Source organism: Vombatus ursinus, unplaced genomic scaffold (assembly GCF_900497805.2).
Source record: "Vombatus ursinus unplaced genomic scaffold, bare-nosed wombat genome assembly UNPS02014774.1, whole genome shotgun sequence".
NCBI classification, from domain to species: Eukaryota; Metazoa; Chordata; class Mammalia; order Diprotodontia; family Vombatidae; genus Vombatus; species Vombatus ursinus.
Window position 1 is genome coordinate 8,917,893 of NW_020954552.1, and position 25,731 is coordinate 8,943,623.

Here is a 25,731-nt window from a genome sequence, read left to right on the forward strand (position 1 = left end):
ATAAAAAGATAAAATTTAGCTAAGTCAGTATTAAAATTATTATAAATTTTGGAGCAGTCTCATGGTTTGGTGACTTTGAAAAATAAAATGTTAATATTAACTTACATTTTGCCTTCATGTGGATCTTCTTCACGACCCTGATTAAAACGAGAGATATTAATAGTTTACATCTTATATAATCTATTTTGTAGTTTTAACTGAAATCAGATATTCAAATTAAAATAATCCACACCTTTTATCTGTTTATGTATATCAGGAGAGAGGTACATTTGTCTTAATGTGATACCTTCTTTCTAGAAAATTTTTGCATTTATTCTCAGCAATACAATACAATACCCGACAACTCTGAAGGACTTACAATGAAAAATGGTACGCAACCCCAGAGAAAGAACTAATGGAGTCTGAATACAGATCAAAGCATACTTTATCTTTCTTGGTTTTTCTAGGGAGGTAAGGGAGTCGTCTATCTTTCTTTTACAACATGACTAAGATGGAAATGTTTTGCATGACTATACATGTACCTATTATCAAATCACTTGCCTTCTTCAAGGAGGGGGTGCAAGGAAGGAGGGAGAGAATTTGGAACTCAAAATTTTAAAAATGAATGTTAAAAATTGTTTTTACATATAACTGGGAAAAAATAAAATTAACAAAATAAAAAAAGAAAAGAAAGTTTTAGCATTTCTCTTCTATGAATGAGAGTTAGCTGGCATGCATTAATACTCTAAATGAAACAAATTCTAATCACATGAACAGTGCTGTTTGTTCTACATAAGCAATTATTTCATAAGACCTTATCCTCTTTCAATTTTTCTACTCACTAAGGTAACAAGAGTATAAAGAAAAAATCCACATTACAAGGGTTAACAAAGGGTTGTGTGTGTGTGTGTGTGTGTGTGTGTGTGTGGGTGGGTGGGTGTGTGTGGGTGTGTGTGTTTTCTCTTTTAAATGAAGACAGGACACAACAAGTTGCAGCACATTTTAAAATTCTTGTTGCCAGATGAGAGAGACAGAACTTATTCAGAAAACTTAGCAAATGACTTTCAATCTTTACAACTTTTTGTTACAAAAATAGGTAATTCAAAGTCATGTATATTAACCATTTTATAGTGAAGAGAGAGGTTTAAACCTCTGCTAGTAGCCCCAAGATGTTTTTGTTCTAAGGACTCAGAAGTAAAACAAAAAGCTTGCCCCTCATCCCCCAGTAGCCACTTCAACACGTGGACAATTAGGTAAAAAATAAAAATGTCTTAGGGGCAGCTAGGTGGCGAAGTGGATAGAGCACCGGCCCTAAAGTCAGCAGGACCTGAGTTCAAATTTGGCCTCAGACCAAACACTTGACACTTACTAGCTGTGTGACCCTGGGCAAGTCACTTAACCCCAATTGCCTAAAAATAAATAAATAAATAAATGAAAATGCCTTGTTTGATCTCATTTTTTGGAGCTATCATCACAAGGCAGGATCTAGCACACAACCAGATTCATGGCACAGTCTAGGAAGTTTCACATTCCTGGGCTGAGAAAGGTCCCTTAGTGTCATTCTATCATTACTGGAAGTTATCGGGAAAGGATGTATTTATTTTGAAAACTTATTATGATTAATATATTTCAGTAATTTAATATATTTTAGTAATAATTTTTTAATATATTTTAGTAATAATTTTTTTCCATTATATGTACATGGAGAATTTTGGAGCTAGAAAAAAACTTAAGATGACCTCACCTGACATATAGATAGGGAAGCCCAAAGAAGTAAAGTGACTTTAATTCTCACTGAGAATTGAGAGTTACACAGTTAATAGCATAGGTGAGACTTAGATTCAGATACATAAATTTAAAACAATAATTTACACTACAATAAGACATTTCCCATGTTTATAACTGTCACATAAACAAAAATGTGATGTGCCATGTAGTATGCAAATGAAGGAGAAATTTAAAATCATAAAATTTTAATAATTAGGAAACAGAAAAACATGTAAAATACTAAGGACAGGAATCTGAAGTCTAAGGTAGTGTTTCAATATGCAGTTATCTGATGTGTACATATACACACATATACACACACATACACACATAAAATATGCACTGATATTAGTCTTTAGATTCAAAATATGAGTTTCAAAAATGCACAGAAGTGTCTATTATTTGATTCCTTAAGCAACATACTTTAATAGTCTAAAATCATAACCTTCGTTACATATGAATACTACTAAAAAAGAATTCTGCACCCTCTAGTAAAACAGCCTATAAATAGAAACCAAACTTCTTCATCAAATACTTTTCAAACACAGCTAAAGTCCCTTAAGCATTTTCAGTTTCCCAAGCCTTTTAAAGAACTACATGCAATTCTTTATACATTAAAAGAAAACCACTTACCACTTCTTCTACTAGATCTTCAACAATAAGGCCTTGCTCATCTGTTCTTAGATTTGTAACCCACATCCATCCATCTTCTAATTCATTATGAACAATGAACATATCTCCTTTTAAGAAACTAAGGATAGAAACAATGAAGTTATTAAAAATGAAATCACAGTAAAAAGATATATAAAAAGGAAACTTTAAAACTCATCTTACCATACTATAAACCAGCTAAACTGGGGGAAAATATACAAGTAAAAGATGTGTGCCATCATAAAATGACAAATTGCAAGAGTTAGGATCAAAGCACTGACTAATCCAGAGAATAGACAATACATACATACATACATACACACATATGTGCATTCAGCTTATGGTGGGCACTTAAGCATATGCTGAACTGTTTAATTCAGATAACCACAAGGCTAACAGAAATATCATTAATATCACTATCATCTTTATGTGCATGTGCTCGCACGCGCACGCGTGTGTGTATGTGTCTTTCTAGTAGGGAAGCAATAGACTTCAAATGCAGAGCAAAGTACATGCTCTCAGATATGATTGATGTCATTCTGTTTTGCTTGTCAGTTACAAGAGAGGGTTCTAGGAAATAAAGTAGATGCCTAATGATTAGACAATGGCTATCCAAAGTATTGCACATAATATAATGCAATATTACGGTTTGTTCCTAAGAAATTATGAATATGAACAATACAGAAGTGCAAAAGAAGACAAGTAAACTGATGGGAAGTGAAGCAAATAGAACCTGAAAAACAACATGCACGATGATTACAACATAAATGGAAAGAACAACAAAGAAAAAAATCAAGTACGGTATAATAATTATGATGACCAAGCTTAGTCCTGAAAAAAATGAGAAAATGAACATCCTTTCCTTCTTTGGCAGAAGTTGGAGAGTGTTGGTGTAGAACAGCACATATACTGTCAGACTTGATTTAGTTTTGCTAAATCCTTTTTTTCTTCTCTTTGTTGCAAGGTGATGGCTTTCTGGGCAGGGGAAGGAGGATATATTTGAAAACAAGCATGTTGTTTAAAAAAAAAGACCAATAAAATTATTTTTAAAGGGGGGGGTTTCTACTGACTAGCTGTTATTAAAAAATTACAAGAATGTAAAAAAGCCTTAAGGAAACATTTTATAAAGTTAATGTTAGTTATTTTAAGTAAGCACGATTGCTTTAACAGGTTGAGCACATTAAATATTTTCTAATTAAAAACATGAATTACAACACAGAGAGAGATCCATGATATACCACAGATAGACTATGATCCATCTAACCCTTGCACTTTCTCTCTTGATGATAGCACCATAACAACATGTTACAAGAATCTTTCTCTGTTTGATCTTTCTAACATCTTCAAAACTCGGGAATTTGCCCCAAATATCCTATTTTCCCTTAAAAGAGACGTCAATAGTGAAATGTGTCAAAAACTCTTCAAAGTTACTTATATTTTCAGCCAGTACCACAACACTGAAATCTGAAGTCTGTAGATGTTGTTTGAATGTTGGCTCTACTGATTTACTAGCCACGTGAGCTGGAACAGTTATTCCAAACTCTCTATGCCTCAGCTTCTTAAACTCTAAAATGAAGGAGTAGGTTGGGCCAAATGATCTCTAAATCCTTACCATTTCTAAAACCTAAAACCAAATAATCTCTTAGAGAGAATTAATTTTTTATTAGTTATGTATAAACCAATAAATTCCTTTAATTTCTCCTCATCTACCTGCACTTCAAAGAATGCCAACTAGTTCTACTGCGCCAGGATTTAGGAGTTACGCCACGAGTTAGTTTTTAACTTTTCATAACCCTTCATGGTTTTATAGATTTCAATAAGATTCTCTTTTAGCCTCAATCATTCCAAATTAAAATGTCCTAATATGTCTGTCCTCAAACTCTAGAACAACCTGCTCTCCTGACTCATAGTGTCTTCCTGAACTAAATATGATTTTGTAAGCACAGGTTAACCATAGTTTTGTTTGTTTTGTTTTTGAGAAGTACCTCCTTGGAGGTCTTGAAACAGAGGTTGGATCAGTGGTGCCAAACTCAAATAGAAACAAGAGCCACTAATCCATACGTAAGGATCCCTGTGGGTCACATGTTGATTTAGTTTTAAAAATTATCTGTGTTTTGTTATATTTTTGTTTGGTAAAAATTTCCCAATTACATTTTAATTTGGTTTCTACTACACAAGTGTTGTGGGCCATGTATTTTGACACCTCTGGGCTAAATGACAGCTTGTTCAGCAGGTCATATAGTGGGGAAACCTTTCGTTTATAGGTTGGACTGGGTGGGCACTGAGCTCCCTTCCAACTCTCAAATTCTCTAACTTCAGAATTCTATAAATGCAGAATATTTTCAATACCCTTGATGATGCCTTAAACTGGCTTTATAAAGAACAGACTGTAAAAGTAAATTCAATATAAGCAGTTGAGAATTCCTGTAAGTATGAATATAAACATCAAAGAACTAAAATAAGAAAGACAGAATTCTCTTAACTAACCGTAATATGAAAGATAAGATTAACTAATTCTGTTAGTCTACAGAAATACCTACTGTAAGATTTGAGTACTGGAACTCAATAACAACTGAATCATTTCATTTTTAAAATAATCTAAGCTGTCCAGAAATCACTGTTTATTACTTAAGTACTTAGTTTGTTATCAAATTCATTCTACAAGGCACCAAGCTCCACGACCTAAGATATGAGACTGTGACTTAGGCTTTGTGTCAACCTGGCAAAATTAATAGTTGATATTTACATAACACTTTAAGCATTATAGATCAAGAGCTAAAAAGAACCACAGATACCATCCTGCCCAAACCTCTCATTTGCAGACAAGGAAAAGTCACAGAAGTTTCTGAGGTGGAATATGAATCCAGGTCCTCTAACTCTACAGGTCAGTTCTCCTTCTACTGTCCCATTGTTTACAAAGCACTTTAAATTTGTTGTCTCCTTTAATAGTTAATAGTGAACCTTTATATAGCTTCTAAATTCACATTTGCTTTATATGCAGTATCTCACTCGACCTTCAGGACAACCCTATGAACTATGCAGAATATTAATATTTCCATTTTAAAAATAAGAAGACTTGGGATCAGAGAGATTAAGTGACTTGTCATAAGGTTGTTAAGTGGAAAAGCAGAGATTCAGAACCAAGTCTGCCAACTCTAAATCTAAAATTCTTTCTACTATATCACAAAGCCTTTAGAGCACATGGTTCTGCACTTAAGCATATGCCAAACTGTTTAATTCAGATGGCCACAAGACTAATGGAAAGAACATTAATATCATCCCCACTTTTTATCTGTATTTTCCCCGCAAAGGAGCTTCATGAAATCTCATTAATCTTCAGATTTTCTTTTACTTAATCAAGAGCTTCATAGGGACATCATGCTCATTAATGATAAAGCTCAAACTACCTATGTATCTTTTCTTAGCTCTCAATCTCCCAGATATGCCATAGAAACAATTCAAATTTTTTAGAATATATAACCAAATTTTCTTCTACAATGTTATCTTTATGCTTTTTGTAACCAAAATTTTCCCGTTTTCTACTCTTTAGGTCACCAGTAATGGTGTCTGTAAGTACCATCCGTGAAAAGTCAACTTTTTCCATTTCTTGTTAAGAAAACAAAATTGCTGCTGCAAGTTTCCAACTATTTATAAGGGACATTTTTACATTTCAGAACTTCTTGTAACAAATCATTCTAATCCATCTCAAAGCCTGTTCTAAGGCACCTTCATAATGTAATAACCAGGAAAGATGAATGGTCCCAGACTCAGAGGAACTGGTTCAAGTCCACCCTCTAAATCCTGCATTTGTATGACCTTGGGTAAAGGACTTAGCCTTTCTCAGTCTTAGTTTACTTATCTATAAAATGAGATTAAAACTTGAGGTCCCTTCCAGTGATAGTTCTATGATCTTAAGAGTCGCCTGCATAATTATTATCATTTTATCAACAAAGGAAACAAAATACTGATAGATTGAAAGAAATTAAAATGTCAAGACTAACTAAGGGCCAACACAATCTGGTGGTAGAGAAGGCCTTGATCAAAAAGCAGTCTTCTTTGTTTTAATACATGTTCTGTTCTGGATTTCTTCAAATGCAGGGGACTATTCCCAAGGACAGAGATTAGACCTGTGATATCACTGGCACATGAACTCCTAGGTGAGGAAACTCCCCCCACCAATGCAGATCAGCACATTTGCTACAACTGCTAAGTCTTAAAATAAGCTGCCCAGAGTTTTATTGGATGAGAGAATGGCTTTCTATTCATTATGCCACACTGCCTCTCATTAAGTATGTTTAAAATAACTAATACAGTACCTTAAATTAACTGAACAATCTGAAGGAAATAAACATTTGGATGCAAGGATGGGACTAACCATCTGGATACATGGATCAACATGAAGTAAGGTGAATAACAAGAACTTCTGCCCTCTGTCTGTGATAGAACATAATAAAACTAAAGCCAGACTATCTTTCCTGTTACTATTTCAGCTCTCACAACGCATAGAGGTCAGCCAAAACAGGGATTAAGGAGCATGGGCTCATGTTGAGATAGTCTGCGCTGGTTTCTATTCCAGATCTACCACCAGAGTCTTCGAGTCTTCCTAACCCAAACCTCAAAGCCCAACATCCTTCAGATTTCAAAACAATGTACACTACACTAAGTCTAGTCACGAAATCATACATGAAAAAGATACCTGATTTCATCTGTGTCTGGTACTTTTGTATAAGGGAGGATTGCTCGTACACGCCGTCGGTCTTCCACTGGCTGAAATGGTAAAACAAGTAATTTTTTTAAATGGATAACTGTTTTCTCAAACTAAAGTGTCACATCCACCAAAAAATAAATAAATAAATAATCGAATCCCATTACAAATATCTCTGCAGAATTGCACAAATTATTGAGTATTTTAATTTTGTATCTTCAAAGAAATCAGTCAGGGATCAACAAAAGGGCAATGTAAAGGCTGTTCATGGTGGACATGACCAGGCTGAAACACATTACAAATGAGGAATTATGCAGGAGATGAAGAAGATGCCATAAGAAAAATGTTATAACCTGGAGGAAAAAAAATGGCCTGCCACATAGCAAGACTAAAGGATGACCAAGGGATAAATGTCTTTGACAAGAATGAGCTGCCTTGTTTTATGCCTTCCTTAAAATGGTTTAACAGTATTTTATTACATTTGATATTACCTCTTACAAGGATGCCTTGTTTTTGACAAATGCATAGGAGACACCTTGCAGGAGAACCTTCATAGTGCTATTTCGTTCTACTGAACCAATTATTTTATACACAAGCACTAAGATCTTGTCTTCTCTATAGTTTTTTGTCAATTTGTGGCTAAAAAGATGTGGTATGTTATTAAATATTTCTTTCAAAAATCTTCCTGTTCCTTTCTCATTGCTTCAGGAAGAATGCCCCGATGTACATGTAGATTACTCTTATAAAAATTTTGTAGAGATGAAAAAGTAAGTACACGGACTGGTAGTTACTGATATTTTCATGTTGAAATCAGTTCCTTAATGCTCCAAACAGTGTCAACTCCAGTACAAAACTCCTGTGTATACTTGCTCTAGTCGAGTTGCTTTTATCTTTTTTTTCTGTGACTTTTTTTTTAAACAAACAAAAAATACACAACTAGGAGTCTAATGTTCAAGTCTAGATGTTGGGGACCCATAATCACTCATAGTAAAAAGATTTTATTATAAAAAATTTTACAGGTTTTCTTCATTTTTCTTCTGTTTGCTGTCCTCCCAGTTTCTCCCTTAATCACCTTGAGAATTATTTTGCTTAGTCAGATATTTCACCAAACTCACTTTTCCCTCCACTATTTCCAGTTATTTTACAAGAAGATACTGCTTATACCCTTCCACCATCCTTCACCTTAGGATTTATATTTTAAATCTATATTTTAAACAAGTATTGCCCTTGGCTACACTCTTTCTGACTGACAAAGGGATTAGATGTTTAGTCAGTTAACAAATATTTACTAAGTGCCTACTATGTGCCAGCTATTGTATGTACTGGATAAAGTGGTTTCTAGACCTGTATGTCCTGACAATTGACATAAATGAGTCAAATTTCTTTAGTAAATCTCACACTTTTTTTTTTAGATAGTCTAAAAACATTAAATTTAACTGCTGGCACTCTCATTATCTGAACTCTGTTCAACCATCAGCAAGTTGACACATTATAGGAAGAACTGACTTGATAATGTTTTCATCATAAATAAAATCAGAAAACAAAGTAGCAACTAAAAGAAAAACTGGCACACAAGTTCTCTTAAACAAATAAAAGGAGTTGGCATAGTTAGGGTTTTTTGTTTTTTCAAAGTACATCTAAAGGTAATAAGATAACATTATTTCATGGAGCATTTGGTTATCCTGCCTTGTGGTAATTAATGTTTAAGAAAAAACAAAAAACAAAAAACAAAACTATGAAAATAACTGCAATCTGTATTTTACAATGAAAAGTCTACCAGATTTGGAGTCTAAGGACCTGAGTTCAAAACCTAACTCTGCTTTACAACCTGTGTGCCCTAAGTTACAATTTCTCTGGACCTAACCTCTAAAATGAGGAGGTTGAACCAGATGATCTCTTAGATTCCCTTCTAGCTTTTTACCTATGAAACTATCTATGAACCTATGAATCTATGAATCCATTACAAAAAAGATCTGTGTTGGAAAACATATTCTAGGATCAAAGAATGATAAAAGACAAAGGCTAGTTATTAGACGTTTAACACCTATAAATCACAAATACTTTCTTCAAAGTTGGAAATGATGTAGAGAGAGCTTGACAAGAAATCCAACTAAATCAGATAAAGTAAAAAAATGAATGAATATATAAATGAACTTGACAAGAGGTCAACAAAGAGAAGATGATGCAAACATATCTGCCAATATTTTTATAGTGATATTATCAACAACCACCATATTTGGATTCTACCAAACCTGGACCTGATACTTCATCAAAAAGTAGAATGATTCATACTTCATTCTTCAATGATTTGTACAGTTATCACAGTGGTTTTTTTCTTCCACTGATGTAAATTGTGATTCCTCATTACATATGTGGTACATCTAAAGCTACTCTGCCCGAAAAATTCATCACCCTGCAGCTAATCTAGTGACAAGCCTTTCTGAATGTGGTCCTGGTCCTCAGAAACATAACATACAAACCATCACCAGGCCACTAAAAGTGGACACAGAACTTTAAAAGCTGGAATTGGAAAGAACATCTGAACCTGATCAAGCACATAAAGAAGAAATTAATGCTACAGATACACAATTTTAAAGACATTCAGGGATGAATTTTCAAGAAAGCTCAAAGAAAGGAAGATTCCCTAATCAATCAACAAGCTTATATACCAAATGCATCACTAGGAGATAAGGATATAAACACACATTGAAATTAATTCGCATTCTCAAGGAACCTATAACTTAACAAAAAAGAACAAGAATAGTTCTTTTATCCTCTTCCCCCACCCCAAAAAAGGTAGACATCATCAACTACCAACCTATATATATATATGCTCTCTTCATCTCTAAAAAATATTTGTGAAAATCAAGAGCTTCCTTGGAAAACATAAGGGAGCAAATAGGCTATAGAAAAATATACTTCTTAGTCAATAACATGGCTGTTAAGAAAGTATTTGAAAAAATTATACCCAGAAAGCTTTCCTCAGACACAATCTCTCCCATGTGCATCAAAATCAGAAGACACTGGGATACAGCGTGGTACAGTGACAAATGCTGGCTTTGAAGTGAGGAACATGGGTTTAAATGCTGATACTGCTACATAATGCACAGCTAGGTGACACAATGCATAAAGCACCGGGCCTGAAATCAGGACCAGTCTTCTTCCTGAGTTCAAATCCAACCTCAGACCCTGGCTAAATCACTTAACCAGATTTGCCTCAGTTTCTTCATCTGTAAAATGAGCTGGAGAAGGAAATGGCGAACCACTCCAGTATCTTTGCCAAGAAAATCTCAAATGGGGTCACAAGGAGTCAGATACAATTGAAAAATGACTTAACAACTGCTACAATATTACCTTTGTTACTTTGGGTAATCCACTTAACTTTCTTGATGACCAGGTTTCTCATTTGTAAAATGAGAGGTTTCAACTAGATTACCTCTAAGATCTCTTCCAACTCCTAAATTTATGATACTATAATTATAACAATCTACTACTACTCAGGAATCTATTGAATACTGACAGGAATGATGATTCCCAAAGGTATTCACCAGTGTCACAAGCAATACAAATCTAGGCAATACAGTTTCTTCAAAAGCTTTTAAGTGACATTATACTAACTGTATAAAGCCCCACAACGCACTCTCAGTGAAATAAATCCAGTTTTATGAAAGAGATCTAATCATGCATAGTAAAAAAAAAAAACAGAAAAATATTAGTCAAATTATGAAATGCATTTGGGCAGGCAGCTCTCAAATCAGTCCACTAATACATACATCATGTGCAAAAATTCCAGACAGACAATAAAATGAGTGTAGGACTGAATAGGAAGAAAAGAAAAAGTTATATACCATACTTCCAAATTGCTCACTTATGCAAAAGTCGGTTTTTAACTCCCACGATTTCTGGTAAGGTGGCATGACTGTTAACCATAGTAATAGAATAATTAAAATGGCAGATTACTCAAAGGCAAAGATGCACAGCTAGTAGTGGCAGGCTGCATCATGTACAATGCCCACAATGGCTTATAAGAAAGAAGTGTCTTACAAGACCTTACTTAACATATATAAAAACATCAGAAAAGTAAGTGGAACACTTATGCACCAAGAATAAAAACCAACAGATGAAGAGTTGGTACCTTCAAGATACTAGTAAAACAAAGAGGAAGACCTCTGCAAATCTTCACTTAGCAAATGAATAAAGAACAGAGGAAGTACTCACACTGAAAGTATCATAGATCCTTCAAAATATGTTAAAAGTATTTCAAAAATTATGTTTTTTAAAAATCCTCCCTCAAGAGGGGCGAGAGTGGGGAGAAGGCAGGGGGCTAAAGAAGGAACACAATAAAATAGGTAAATATTCTTGAAATAGCTGAGGAACTAAGACAAGAAATCACAGAACTAGAATTTGGGAACTGGAAATAACCAGAGATTATCAAAGAAATACAACAACCCCTGGCCCTCTCCTTAAAGATGATAAGGCTCAGATAAATGGAAAAGCTAACTGTAACTTTACCTATTTAGTGATTTTTACCTACTCAGTGTTTTACTTAGTTTATAAATGCCAACTTAGTTCTTTAATAAGCTTATCACAAAATTTTACCAGGTTTTGCAACCCTTTTCTGTACAAATAAACTCCTCTTTTTTTGGCACAGGTAATGCGGTATAACAGAATGAGTCCTAAACCTGGCATCCATGATCCAAGTTCCAACACCAAAATATACTAATTATATTATTCTGGACAAATCATTCCACCTCCCTAAGCCTACATGTTTGTCCTCAGTGGTAAAATAAGGCCAGATAGATGACTACTAAAAAATCCCTTCCAATTCAAATTCTATGACTATACATTTGAGGTTAAGATGATACATTAATAAGTTAAAAAAATTCCCAAATTGTTAAAATATAATCAAATATATTTAATTATACAAGTATGCAAAATATAAATTATTTCTTAATGATTCATAGGTACTTGAGAGTCTCAAAGTGCCTGACGTTTATCATTATAAACAATAATGATCATAAATGAAGGTGGAGCCAAGATGGCAAAGTAAAGGAGAGACTCGCCTGAGCTTTCCCCGAAACCCCTCCAAATACGATTCTAAACAAATTCTAGAGTAGCACAACCCACAAACAGACAGAGTGAAACAAGCTCAATCCAACGCTGGACACACCAGCGCAGACCAGCAAACTAGGAGCAGGCCTAGAGTGACTCAATCAGTGGCAGCAGTGGCAGTTTCCAGACCTCTCAGCCCACAGACACCAAAGACAACTTAGAAGGTCAGCAGGAAATGTCTGTGCGCCTGGGTGAGAGTGGAGCAGTTCACTGCAGGCAACAGTCCCAGGAAACTAGGAGTAAGCTTTGGGAATGACTGAATCAGTAGCAGCTGCTTCTGAGCTCTCAGCCCACAGACAGTAAGAGAGTTAAACAACTGGTCAAAAGGAGATTACAGGGGTCTCTTTGCTGGCACTGAGGCAGAACTCTGCTGCTTTGCACAAACTTGAATTAAGGTCACAGTCCTGGGTGGCAGTCCCAGGGTGAGGAGGAAGACTAGCATAGCAGAGCTTGCAGTCACAGTGGAGAGGCGACTCTCCTCACAGTTCCAGGGCAGAAAAGAGTGCTTGTGGTTACTTACAGACCAGAGCACAGGTCAGGAGAGTAGTAAACACCTCTCCTTAGATCGTACCTCCTTGGAAGAACTGAAAACTTACCGGTCCCTAGAAGTATCTCTGAAAACAGCTAGACAAAATCCCTGAAGCTTGGGAAAGTGCGCCCTCCACCCTGGAAGCAGGGCCCTACTTTTACAAAGACTTAAAAGTCAAGAAATAGGCTGGGAAAATGAGAAAACAAGGAAGGAAAAACTCTGACTATAGAAAGTTATGGTGACAAGGAAGATCAAAACACACACTCAGAAAACAACAAAGTCAAAGCTCCTACATCCAAAGCCTCCAAGAAAAATATGAATTGAAAAGCTCAAAAACGATTTTGAAAATCAAGTAAGAGAGGTAGAGGAAAAACTGGGAAGAGAAATGAGAGGCATGCAAGAAAATCATGAAAAACAAGTCAACAGTTTGGTAAAGGAAGCAAAAAAAAATACTTTAGAAAGTAACACCTTAAAAAACAGATTAGGCTAAATGGTGAAAGAGGTCCAAAAAACCAATGAGGAGAAGAATGCCTTAAAAAGCAGAACTGGCCAAATGGAAAACGAGGTCCAAAAGTTCACTGAAGAAAGAATTCCTTTAAAATCAGAAGGGAGCAAATGGAATCTAATGACTTTATGAGAAATCAGGAAACAATAAAATAAAACCAAAAGACTGAAAAAATAGAAGACAATGTGAAATATCTCATTGGAAAAACTGACCTGGAAAATAGATCCAGGAGAAATAATTTGAAAATTACTAGACCATCTGAAGGAAAAAGCCTTGACACCATCTTTCAAGAAATTATCAAAGAAAGCTGCCCTAATATTCTAGAACCAGAGGGTAAAATAGAAATTGAAAGAATCCACCAATCACCTCCTGAAAGAGAACCCAAAATGACAACTCCCAAGAATAATATAGCCAAATTCCAGAGTTCTCAGGTCAAGGAGAAAATATTACAAGCAGCCAGAAAAAAACAATTCCAGTATCCTGGAGCCAGGATAACACAAGATCTAGCAGCTTCCACATTAAAGGATTGGAGGGCTTGGAATATGATATTCTGGAGTGCAAACGAGCTAGGATCAAAAGCAAGAATAACATATCCAGAAAAACTGAGTATAATCCTTCAGGGGAAAATATGGACATTCAATGAAATAAGGTACTTTCATACATTTTTTATGAAAAGACCAGAGCAGAATAGAAAATCTGACTTTCAAATACAAGACTGAAGAGAAGCATAAAAAGGTAAATGGGAAAGGGAAATCATAAGGGACTTATTATGGTTAAATTGTTTACATTCCTACATGGGAAGATGATATTTGTAACTCCTAAGACCTTTCTCATTATTTGGATAGTTAAAAGGAGTATATATAGACAGAGGGCACAGGTGTGAGTTGAATATGAAGAGATGATATCTAAATAATAAAATTAAGGGGTGAGAGAGGAATGTACTGGGAGAAGAGAAAGGGAGAGGCAGAAAGGGGTAAATATCTCACATAAAAGAAGCAAGAAAAAGCTTTTACAGTGGAGAGGAAGAGGGGGGAGGGGAGGTAAGTAAGAATGTGTGAACCTTACTCTCATCAAAATTAGCTCCAAAAAGGAATAACATACACACTCAATTGGGTATAGAAATCTATCTTACCCTACAGGAAAGTAAAAGGGGAAGGTGATAAGAGAAGGGGGGGAGGAGTGACAGAAAGGAGGGCAGATTGCGGGAGGGGGTTATCAGAAGTAAAACATTTTTGAGGAGGGACAGAGTTAAAGGAGAGAGAGAATAAAATAAAGAGGGAGGATGGAATAAGATGGAGGGAAATACAGTTAGCAATAGTAACTGTGAAAAAAATTTTGAAGCAAGTTCCTCTGATAAAGGCCTCATTTCTTAAATATATAGAGAAATGAGTCAAATTCACAAAAATAAGAGCCATTCCCCAATTGACAAATGATCAAAAGATATGATTGGTTTTCAGGTGAAGTGATCTCTAAGCTATATGAAAAATACTCTAACTCACTACTAATTGGAGAAATGCAAATTAAAACAATTCTGAGGTACTACCTCATACCTAATAGATTGGCTAATAGAATAGAAAAGGTAAATGACAAATGTTGGAGGGGATGTGGGAAAAATAAGACTTTACGTAATGCACTCCTGGTGGAGTTGTGAAAGGATTCAACCATTCTGGAGAGCAATTTGGAACTATGCCTGAAGGGCTATAAAACCATGCATACCCTTTGACCTAGCAATAGCACTGCCAGGTCTATACCCCAAAAGAAACAAACAAACAAAAAAAACAAAAAGGAAAAAGACCTATAAGCACAAAAATATCTATAGGACCTCTTTTCTGGGGGCAAAGAATTAGAATTTAAAGGATGCCCATCAATTGTGGAATGGCTGGTAACACGTTGTGTTATGTGATTACGAAGGAATGCTATTGTGCTATAGGAAATGACGAGCAGGATGCTCTCAGAAAAACTTGCAAAGACTTGCATGGGCTGATGCAAAATGAAACGTACTGTGTAAACGTAACAGCAATATCATATGATGATCAGCTATGAATGACTTAGCCACTCCCTCAAAACAATGATCCAAGACAACTCTGAAGGAGTTATGATGAAAAATGCTATCCATCCCCAGAGAAAGAACTGATGTTGCCTGAATACAGACTGAAGCATACTTTTTTTTTAACTTTATTTTTCTTGAGTATTTTTTCATTTGTTTTCTTCTACAACATGACTATTACGGATATGTTTTCATGACTACACATGTATAACCTATATTGAATTGCTTGCTTTCTCAGTGGGGCGGTGGGGGTGTGGGGAGGGAGGGAGAGAATTTGGAACTCAAAGTTTTATTTTGTAACTGGGGAAAAATAAAATACTAAATAAATGAGAAAAATAATGATCATAAGCAAAAATCCATATTTAATCCTGTTGCTCTAATGTTACCAGCAAGAAAAAGACTTTACAATACACTTCATTTTTTAAAAAATAAAAATATGAACAGAAGCTGAAATCCACAGTCGCTTATGTTTGTGTCAATTAGTCAAGTTTTGAAAATGTGTATCCTAAAGTTTTACTTACCTCGGGAGGTGCTACTGGATAAAGTAATTTTTCTCCTTTAAGCAAACAAGACACATGACTGTAATAACCGATTAGATCTGATAATGAAGAAAACCGCCTTCCGCCAATGTAATAATCTCCACACATAGCAATAATCCTGTTTGTGATGCCAAAAAGAATCTAATATAGTACACAATATTGATAAATTAATATATAAATTTATTTAATACAATTTTGAAAGCAATGGCAAAAATAAATTTTTAATAATCCATTTTAAGTGGTTCTCAAAAATTTATTAAATTCATTATTAAAATTGTCACTCTTTTCATTGCATACTAAGTTCTGGAAGCATTAACTTTTGTTAAATAAATGACATGACATATGTTGAATGTCAAAGCCCTAAGAATTTTAAACAATTAACTAAAATATTTGACAATCTTTAATAATGCAAGTTCCCACTCCTTTCCCCAACCCTGTTTCTCATCTAGATTTACAATATAAGCCATACTTTCTTTTTTTTTTGCTAACAGATGGGTCCTGGAAACATTTACACAAACTTTTGCAAATGTAAAAGACAATAATAAATTTAAAATATATTAAATGTGGAACAATTCATATTCTTGAACTTTAAGATTTAAAATTTTAACAATGCTTATCTAATATTGGAAGTTCTGTACCTCAGGTATAGCTATTCTTCCCTCAAATTTTGTCTTAATAGCTAAATCACCTATACAACAGCACAAAATAGAATATTTGGATCTGATAATTGAAAAAATTGCTTTCCTTAGTTTGTTTTGCTTTTTTCCCTCTTTTTTTTTAACCTATAACTTTATGAACTAACTTTCTCTAACTCAAGCTTTAACACTCAAGGGTTCTTTGCATTTATTTTGTTAGTGATAGCAAATGTATTTCAAATAATCTCAATAAATTCTTAGTAAGTTAACATTGTTTTACATCAGAAGAAATAAACTGAATATTCAATACTACTCTTTACTATGTATTGTTGACTAAATCACTTGAACTGAAAACAATTTACAATTTAAATAACATCCAGCTTATATACCCATAAAAAGTGAGATGAGAATATTTCTACATACTAAACAGAAATAGTAACTCCATGATGTTTTTATACAGCAGCAAAAACTTACCTAAAATGATTGACAACATTTGTTTTGCTAAGGAACGAAAGTACAAAGGATCCTGGCCTCCGATCACTCTCCCGTATTAGATAACTGCCAGGTTTCCCTGCTTGCCGGAGGCGTTCTTCTGCTATAGTTCGATCAAGTTTTCCATGATACCATCTAGGAAAAATAAAAGAATTCAAGAAATTGCCATTATGAAAAAAGCAAATGTGAAGATAATATTGCTAGTTTGGGGGGAGGGCACAAAATGCTTTAAATATCCACATTTTATTTCCAACTTTTCCAGTAACCAATTTTGACCTTAAACAAATTATATACAAGTCTTTCTAAACTGTTTTGTTCTGTCTTTTTAAAACTTCCTCATCTGACCCAAGATAGGTCTTCAGGGGCTACTCACAGGCTGATACCACTAATGACTAGCACAGGAACTTTGATCTGCTATTTCTGACATGGGCATGTTCATCTCTCCTTAAGCAACTAGTGACTTACTGCAGACATTGGGCTAACACAGCCCTTAACTTGACATAGCCCTGTAGTCCCGTAACTCCCAAACTCAAGAGATTCCTCGGCCTTAGCCTCTCAGGCCCTCTACCACCACACCCAGCATCTCAAGGGATTGTCTCAAAATCAGTACATAATCCATGGCCAATACGTGTTATCTAGTTAAATTTATAATTCAGATTCTGATCACATCATACCTAAACTATTACCAACCTTTCCAATCACCCCAACTCTTGAATAACATACTTCAAAATGTGGCAAACATTTACCAAAATGAGAGTCTATGTTGAATAGGAAAATGAGAAAGAATACCTATCAAACAACCTCTAATTATCATGCAAAGTATTGGCTATGAAAAATTTAAAAACTTCAATTACCTTTGTAAATTGCTGTGAGATTTACAAACACAGATTAAAAAAAAACCCTCACAATTCTAATGACAGAAACAGAATCCCAAATTTATACTATTATCAGAGGTCAAGACCCTGACACACTAGGATTAAGGAAAATTGATAAGAGCTACAAAGGGAGGGAATGGTCTTTCTTTTCACTATGTTTGTGCTAATTTATAGGTGTTCTTAACCTGAGGTTCGTGATTTTAACATTTTAATAACTGTACTTCAATATAATTGGTTTTCTTTGTAATAATATGTATTTTATCTTATGAATTTAAAAATTATATTCTAAGAAGGGACCATAGGCTTCACCAGACTGCTGGGGTTCATCACAAAAAAGGTTAAGAACCCTTGTCATCCAAAGATAACAGATTAAGAAAAACAATGTATAAGTATTTATCACTGCATCTTTAAGCTACCCTAGACTTATACTGCTCTTTAATGCTGTGAGCCATTGTTCTCATTTCACCATCCACAACAAAATTGGTAAAGTCTCTTTGTTGGTAGTCCTTGATGAAAACCTAGTTCCTTCCTAGAGAGAGAAAGATAAGAGACATGGTATAGTAGGGATATACTGGTGTGGAAGAAATGGTCCATCCCCAAAAACACAATGATTGGCAAAAAAGACTGTACCTTTGGCGAGATTAAACAGCAACTACTTTTGTCTTGTGTGATACATTATCAGACAACTTGTTTAAATTATACTTTCAATCTTCAGCTAAAATTATGCTTTCATTAAAGAAACTAGGAAAAACTCTGGGGGGAAAACCTCAAAAGATCATACGGTTTAACTTCTTCATTTTATAGACAAGGAAGTAGATCCAAAGAAGTTAAATAACTCGATCAAGGTCACATAGCTAGTTAGAGACCAAACATAAATTAAAACCTAAGGTCTGACTCTCAGTCTATAAGACTTCTCCTACTATTCTAAATTAGTTTCCATTTCAACACAGCCTTCTAAGCTAAGCTATTAAGAATCAAGAAATATATTCTAGCATTGAAAAATATATCAGGATTATATGAAATTGAAAAGTGGGTAAATGAACACAATCAACATAGCTAAGAAAGGACACTGGCATTTGGGGGAAAAAATCTTTGTGTCAAATATCTGATGTAGGTCCAATAAGCCATGAGAAATTAACAAAAATATAACTAAGAGCCATTCCGTAATTGTAAGTAGCAAAAGGATATGATAAGTTTTCAACCAAATTGCATACTATTAACTATATGAGCAACTGTTTGAATTCAACGATAGGAAGAAATACAAACTAAAACTCTGAGGTTTCATATCATAACCAGTAAATTGACAAAGTTGACAAAAGATGGAAAGAGTCAATAATAAAAGAACTGTAAGAACACTGAAGCAGGTAGGTGGCTCAGTGGATAGAACTCTAGGCCTAGAGTCAGGAAGACCTGAGTCAAATGCGGCCTCAGACACTCATTAGCTGTGTGACCCCGGACAAATCACTTAAACATCTGTTTGCCTTAATTCACTGGAGAAGGAAATAGCAAATCACTCCAATATTTTTTCCATAAAAACTTCATACAGGATCATGAAGAGTCAGACACAACTGAATGACTGAACAACAACATAACACTAGTACATGTTTGGTGGAGCTGTGAATTAATTCGACTATTCTTGAAAGCAATTTGGAATTACATTTAAAAAAAGTTAACAAAATATCCATACCCTTTGATTCAGAAATCCCTCTGCCAAGAATATAATTCAAGAGAGTCAAAGATAACACTTCTTTTGTGGTAGTAAAGAACTGAAAACAAAGATGGCTAGACAAAGTGGAGAATAAGGACATAATGGAATATTACTGTGCTATAAGAAAGGATATAAAAATGAAGAGTTCGAAGAAGTTTAGGGACATAAGAACTGACACAACATGAAAGACACAGAACTAGGAAAAATATACACAACAATTACAACAACGTAAATAAAAGAAACCATAAAATGAAAGTATATGCTAAGCTTAGGAAAAGTGAGAAAACATTCCCCTTTTTCTTTGTTGTAAGGGTTGGTTTGCTAAGGGAAGAGGAAAATAGGAAGGAAAGGATGTAATAGGGAAATGAACAGAATGTAAAAACAAAAGGCATAAAGAAAAACATATCAGGAATGACAGATGTAGAGAAGTAAATATACAACACGATGGTTGTACAACTGTTTCTTCATCTTTAGCACTTAAGTGAAATACAAATATTACCAAAAGTTACTAGGTATTTTACCTTGAGCTGATCGGTCAAATTGGCATTTATTAAATACCTAAGTGTCAGGAACTTTGATAAGAGCTAGGAATGAGTATGAAGAAGCACCCTACTAACAACTTGAAAATAACTATGTCCAAGTAAGATACATGAAGGATAAATCAGGAGTAGTTTCAGAGGGAAGGCACTAATATTAAAGAGGACTGGAAAAGGGTTCTTGTAGAGGAAGCCAGGAGGTGAAATGAGAGTTCTAAGGATGGAGTTCAGCCAGTGAAAATTCTCAGTCAGGAAATGGAGTGTCAACTGAAAGGAAGAAAAGATGATGCAAACGCTGCCTAAAAGTATAATCAGTCTTGAAAGGCAGGAAGGAGCGAGGATTAAAAAAAACTTTTGAAAACCAACCAGAGGAATTTATATTTGATCCTGGAAGCAACAGTGAATAGGATGATGTGGTCAGATCTTATGTTTTACAAAGATCATTTGACAGCTGAGTGGAGGACGGACTGGAGCAGGGTGAGACTTAAGGCAGGGGAGACCAACTAGCAGGCTATTGCAGGTGTTGGAGTAAGATGATAAGAACCAGAGGGAGGGGGAGCAGGTGGTCAGAGCAGTATCTGAGAATTGACAAAATTTTACAATTAATTGGATATATGAGGAGATGAAAATCTGAGGATTACATCTAGACTAAAAGTCTGGGTAACTAGAAGGATGGTGGCACCTTCAACAGGATTAAGGAAATTAGGAAGAGGAGGTTTGGGAGGAACGATAAATTCAATTTTTCGACATGTTAAGATATTTACAGGACATTCAGTTCATCAAATAAAATTTTTTTTAATGTAACTTTTGCACTATGTGGCGCAGTGGATAGACCACTGGCCCTGGGGTCAGGAGGACCTGAGTTCAAATCCGGCCTCAGATATTTACTAGCTGTATGACCCTGAGCAATTCACTTAACTCCAACTGCCTCCCCCTCAAAATAACTTTTTATAAGTTAAAGAGAGATCTAAGACAGATAAACCAAGTTCATCACAAAAAAATTTTAAGTGTAACAGAATGCCATAAACACCTGGCCTCAAGGCACTGTGAACCACAGTATATCATGGTAAAAAATTCTCCAAGTTTGAAAGGGGAAACCATTTGAAAATATACTATAATGAAATCCCACTGATTCCATAACTCAAGAGAAAATAAATTCTTATGCATTTATATACCACTATCTCCTTATCTCCTCGCACATACACACACACAAAATAAGGTGTACTCATAGAACTTTTATAATTTTCATGCCCAGACAATCTTAGAAAGGCAGAGTGCATAAAGCACCATAGTTGGAGTCTCCAAGACCCAACTCAAATCCTGCCCAGATATTAACTAGCTGTGTGACCACAGGCAAATCACTTAACTCTTTGAGCTTCAGTTTCTTCATCTGTAAAAAAGTGTGTGATTTTTTTGGGAGGGAGGGAGACTAAGGAGGAGTTTACTATGTTCTGAATAGTTACAGCTGTTGTTTTAAATCTAGGATATTAATTGTTTAAACCAAGGAGCAGATAATATTTTTTTAGAGGTTTCTACTCCCTTGTGCCTTCTACAACCCAGCTGTATAATCATGGGCAAGGCTGGGAATCCAGTTCTTCATCTGTAAAAGGAAGAATTAATTTACCCTCGATGACATGGAAGTTTTTTTTTTTTAACCATTCCAAAATTTCTATGATATATATTAGTATGAAAAAATATTCCTCATTAAGTTATTTCGTTGTGAAAGCAGCACAAGTAATCCTTAAAAATTTATTAAAACAAAGAGCTGACAATCTAAACATCACACAAAACTAAAACATGCAAAATCTCATTTAAAAGTTGTGTGTATTTGGGTGTTTTTGTTTCTTTTTTAATCCAGCAAGATGGAAGGTTTTAATCCTTCATATTCAGTTGAATGAAAGTCAAGTAAAGAACACTACTTCCAATGCAACATGAAAGTATTGAACAATTACTATTTTTAAAAAAGAATAAGAGGGTCTGGTTTGTTTTTTTTAAAGGTGTAATTCGCTTAGATCCATGAATTTTTTATAAGTAGTTTAGTTTTAAAGCAGCTGTTCTATTCACTATTGAGATTTTAATCTGACTGCTAAACCACTTCATTTCCAGACTAATACTAGTTTCCTTTCATTCCAGAAGCTCAAAAGCCCTGAAGAAATAAAAAGCAAAACATGTCAACAATTGCAGGTGACTATAAATTGCTACTAAACTATTCATTCTGCTAAGTGTGCATATTTGAATTTGATTCAGATTCCTCAAAGAATGTTAATGCATTTAATTTCCAATACTTTTTTGACTTTAGCAGGCTATATAGAAAAAAAGTGGTATAATCACTCATTTAGCATTTAGAAATTATTTAATCACTTCTATGTTTTATTTCCCTTTATGAAAACATTGAAGCTTACTAAGCAAGATTGTTAAGATGTGTGTGTGTGCATGCGCACATGCGTGCCTGGAGGGAAAAAAAAGAGTCTAAAATAAACTAGAAAAAGATCCTTATTAAAAAGTGTGTTCTAACACACAATTTTCCTAACACCTGAGACTCAAAATCAAGGGAAAATTCCATAAATGAAGTTAGTGTGCGGGTAAATGTGGCTTTTTAAGTCATATTCTGCTTAAAACTTGTCTTAAAAGAACTTTATAGTATTAGTTAATAGTATTTCAAGTGCAAAGATATCAAAGAATAGTAACAAAACTTCAGTTGTTCGGCATGATACAATAATTTCAAATAACTTCACTAGGAAAAATGTTGATAGGTCACAGTCTTTATGTCAGAGTGCAATCTTAGGGAGTTTTACAAAGATTCTCAATAGTTATTTTTTAAAATCACTATTCATTAGTTATCTAAAAACTAAGAGCTAAGAGCTAAGAGATCAGTCTCAGTTCTCAAAGCCATAGATCTGTGTCTCAAGAGATGTACAAAGTATTTCCATCCCCCAAAATTTCTTATTTCAATAAGTCAACAATTCAATGGCTCTCTATCCAATGCTCCACAATTAAGTTCAAAATCCTTTACCTTGGAAGTGAAGACTCTTCCATGAAAAGAAAACAAGTGGATCTGAACTATCTTAGAGGATATCTTTCCAGGTTTATCTAACATTGTTTCCCTTATACTCTAGTCAACGTATAATTTGACGACTTGTCAATCCTTAAATCTTATCCCATTCTTCCTCACCTATGCGTCTTTGTTCAAGCTATGCCATTCATGTTCTTTGAATCCCTGTGCACCTTGTACAACTTGTCCAATGTGAAACTATCCCTAAGCAACTTGAAGGTAGAGACTGTCTTCGTCATCAGTAATCCCAGAAGTAGAAGCTGCTTTTAAAAAGCAGGCCCTGAAACATCTACTGAATCAAGTCTTACCTCCTCTACCATTATGCTTTAGACTAAAATAAACTCTCTCCCTTTAATTCCAATAACAGTTATCTATAAACACTAATTTGGCATTTAAAATGGGCCATCTTGTATTGCTTTTATCATTTTACGCTTGTGCCTTGTCTTGTCAACTAAACTACCATAAGGTTTTTGAGGGAAGGGATCCTAGGGATCATTTCAATTATTTCTTTGCATCCTTGTTACCTTAAACATAGTAAACAATCAAATATTTACTGACAATGACAGAAGAAGGCTAGCCTGAGAAGAAAAATGACAAACACTTGGGGCTTGGCAAAAAAGTAAAGTACTTAGATCCCCAATAATTTCTTATTTACTTATCATATTAAAGATTTGCATGTTTCCACTTTCTAGTAGGAAAGTAAACTATATTCCAATTGATAAGGAGGTACTCTTTCAGAAAAATAGGAAACATTTGTATTTCAACAAGCTGTTACTTCTAATGCAAATCAAAACAACTCTGAGGTACCACATCACACCTATCAGACTGGCTAACACAACAAAACAGAAAAATGATAAATGTTGGAGATGTGGGAAAACTGGAACACCAACGTATTGTTGGTAGAATGGTGAACTGATCTAACCATTCTGGAGAGTAATTTGGAACTTATGTCCAAAGGGCTATAAAATTGTGCATACATTTTGACCCAGCAATAGCACTTCTAGGCACTTGTAGGGCTGTATCCCAAAGAGATCATACAAATGGGAAAAGGACTCACACGTACAAAAATATTTATAGCAGCTCTTTCTGCAGAGGCAAACAACTAGAAATTGAGGGGATACCCCATCAATTGGGGAATGGCTGAACAAGTTGTGGTATGTGAATGGAATGGAATACTATTGTGCTATAAGAAATGATGAGCAAGTGGACTTCGGAAAAACCCAGGAAGACTTGTATGAACCGATGCTGAGTGAAGTGAGCAGAACCCAGGAGAACGTTGTACACGGTAGCCACATTGTGCGACGACTAACTTTGATAGACTTAGCTCTTCTCAGTAATGCAAGAATCTAAGACATCTCCAAAAGTCTCATGATGGAAAATGCTATCCACATCCAGAGAAAGAACTATGAAGTTGGAATACAGATTGAAGCATACTATTTGCTCTTTTTTTTTCCCTCTTCTGTTTTGTTTTGTTTCTTCTTTCTTGTGGTACCTCCTATTGGTTCTAATTTTTCTTTACAACATGACTAATGTGAAAATATGTTTAATAGGGATATATATGTAGAGCCTATATCAAATTGCACACCGTCTTGGGAAGGGAGGCAGGGCAGGAGCGGGAGAAAATTTAAAACTCAAAAGCTTATGGAAGTGAATGCTGAAAACTAAAAATAAATTAAAATAATTTTAAAAAACTTTACTCATTAAGACATCACAATTCATATGTATGTACATCATTTTCTTAACTATTATTCTGTAGGCAGTAAGCATATGCAGAGGCACAAATAATTTTTATGACTGTCTGAGAAACTCCTCAAAAGTATCTGTAAAGGGTAAAAAAAATAGTTCAAAGACATTATTAACCTATTAGAGGGAGAAATTATTATATTTATATGTGTGAATATAAATACATACACACACACACAAACAGAATGCGCATCACAGAGTAACATGGCATATATTAAGTACCAGAGTAGGTGGCATTTAGTATAGTTCTATATACCAGGTCCTTTGGTCCAGCCTAACATTTTGTTTCTGGACAATGTCACCAAAGGTTATGCTTTGGAGGCATGGTTGCCCTCCATAATCTTTGACATCAATTTCAAATTCAACATAACCAAGGTATATTCCCTGGGGAAAAGGCAGAAAGAATCTGAGAACCTAGGTTTGAACTTAACTTCATTACCTGTGTACCTTTGGGAAACTTACTTTAACCTCTTTAAGTCTCAGTTACCTATATTTGTTAAATAAAGAGGGTTGGGCAAGACGATCTTTTGAGGTACCTTACAGCTGTAAATCGATAATCCTATTTCCTGAGGTTTGAAGACTAGAATTACATACAGTGCTCCATTTGTATATATACTGTGGTTAGTATAATGGCAGGAAGTTCTGCCTTTTGTTTCCTTCCAGGGAGTATCTATTAATTTAATAACTATTGATCTCTAAAGAGGTCTTAAGTACAGTACCCCAAGACTCGGCCTTTGGCTCTGTTCAGTTCAGAATTTTATTGGCTACCTGCATAGGGTTATAGATGGCATTCTTATTAAGATTAGGTGATGAAGCTTAAACATAAAATACTTTAGAGCTGCTATTTGACAGAAAA

At 34.8% G+C, this 25,731-nt stretch overlaps 1 protein-coding gene across 1 annotated transcript in view; it reads right to left on the bottom strand.

Moving 5' to 3' along the window:
• The window catches only part of RASA1 (RAS p21 protein activator 1), a 118,529-nt gene that overhangs the window by 62,279 nt on the left and 30,519 nt on the right, over window positions 1–25,731 (bottom strand). Inside the window, exons 2-6 of the mRNA XM_027864243.1 lie at window positions 16,944–17,096; window positions 15,817–15,952; window positions 7,094–7,164; window positions 2,380–2,497; window positions 106–137 (exon numbers count right to left, since the gene is read on the bottom strand). Coding sequence (XP_027720044.1) covers window positions 106–137; window positions 2,380–2,497; window positions 7,094–7,164; window positions 15,817–15,952; window positions 16,944–17,096 — 510 coding nt within the window. The remainder of the gene's footprint in view (window positions 1–105; window positions 138–2,379; window positions 2,498–7,093; window positions 7,165–15,816; window positions 15,953–16,943; window positions 17,097–25,731) is intronic.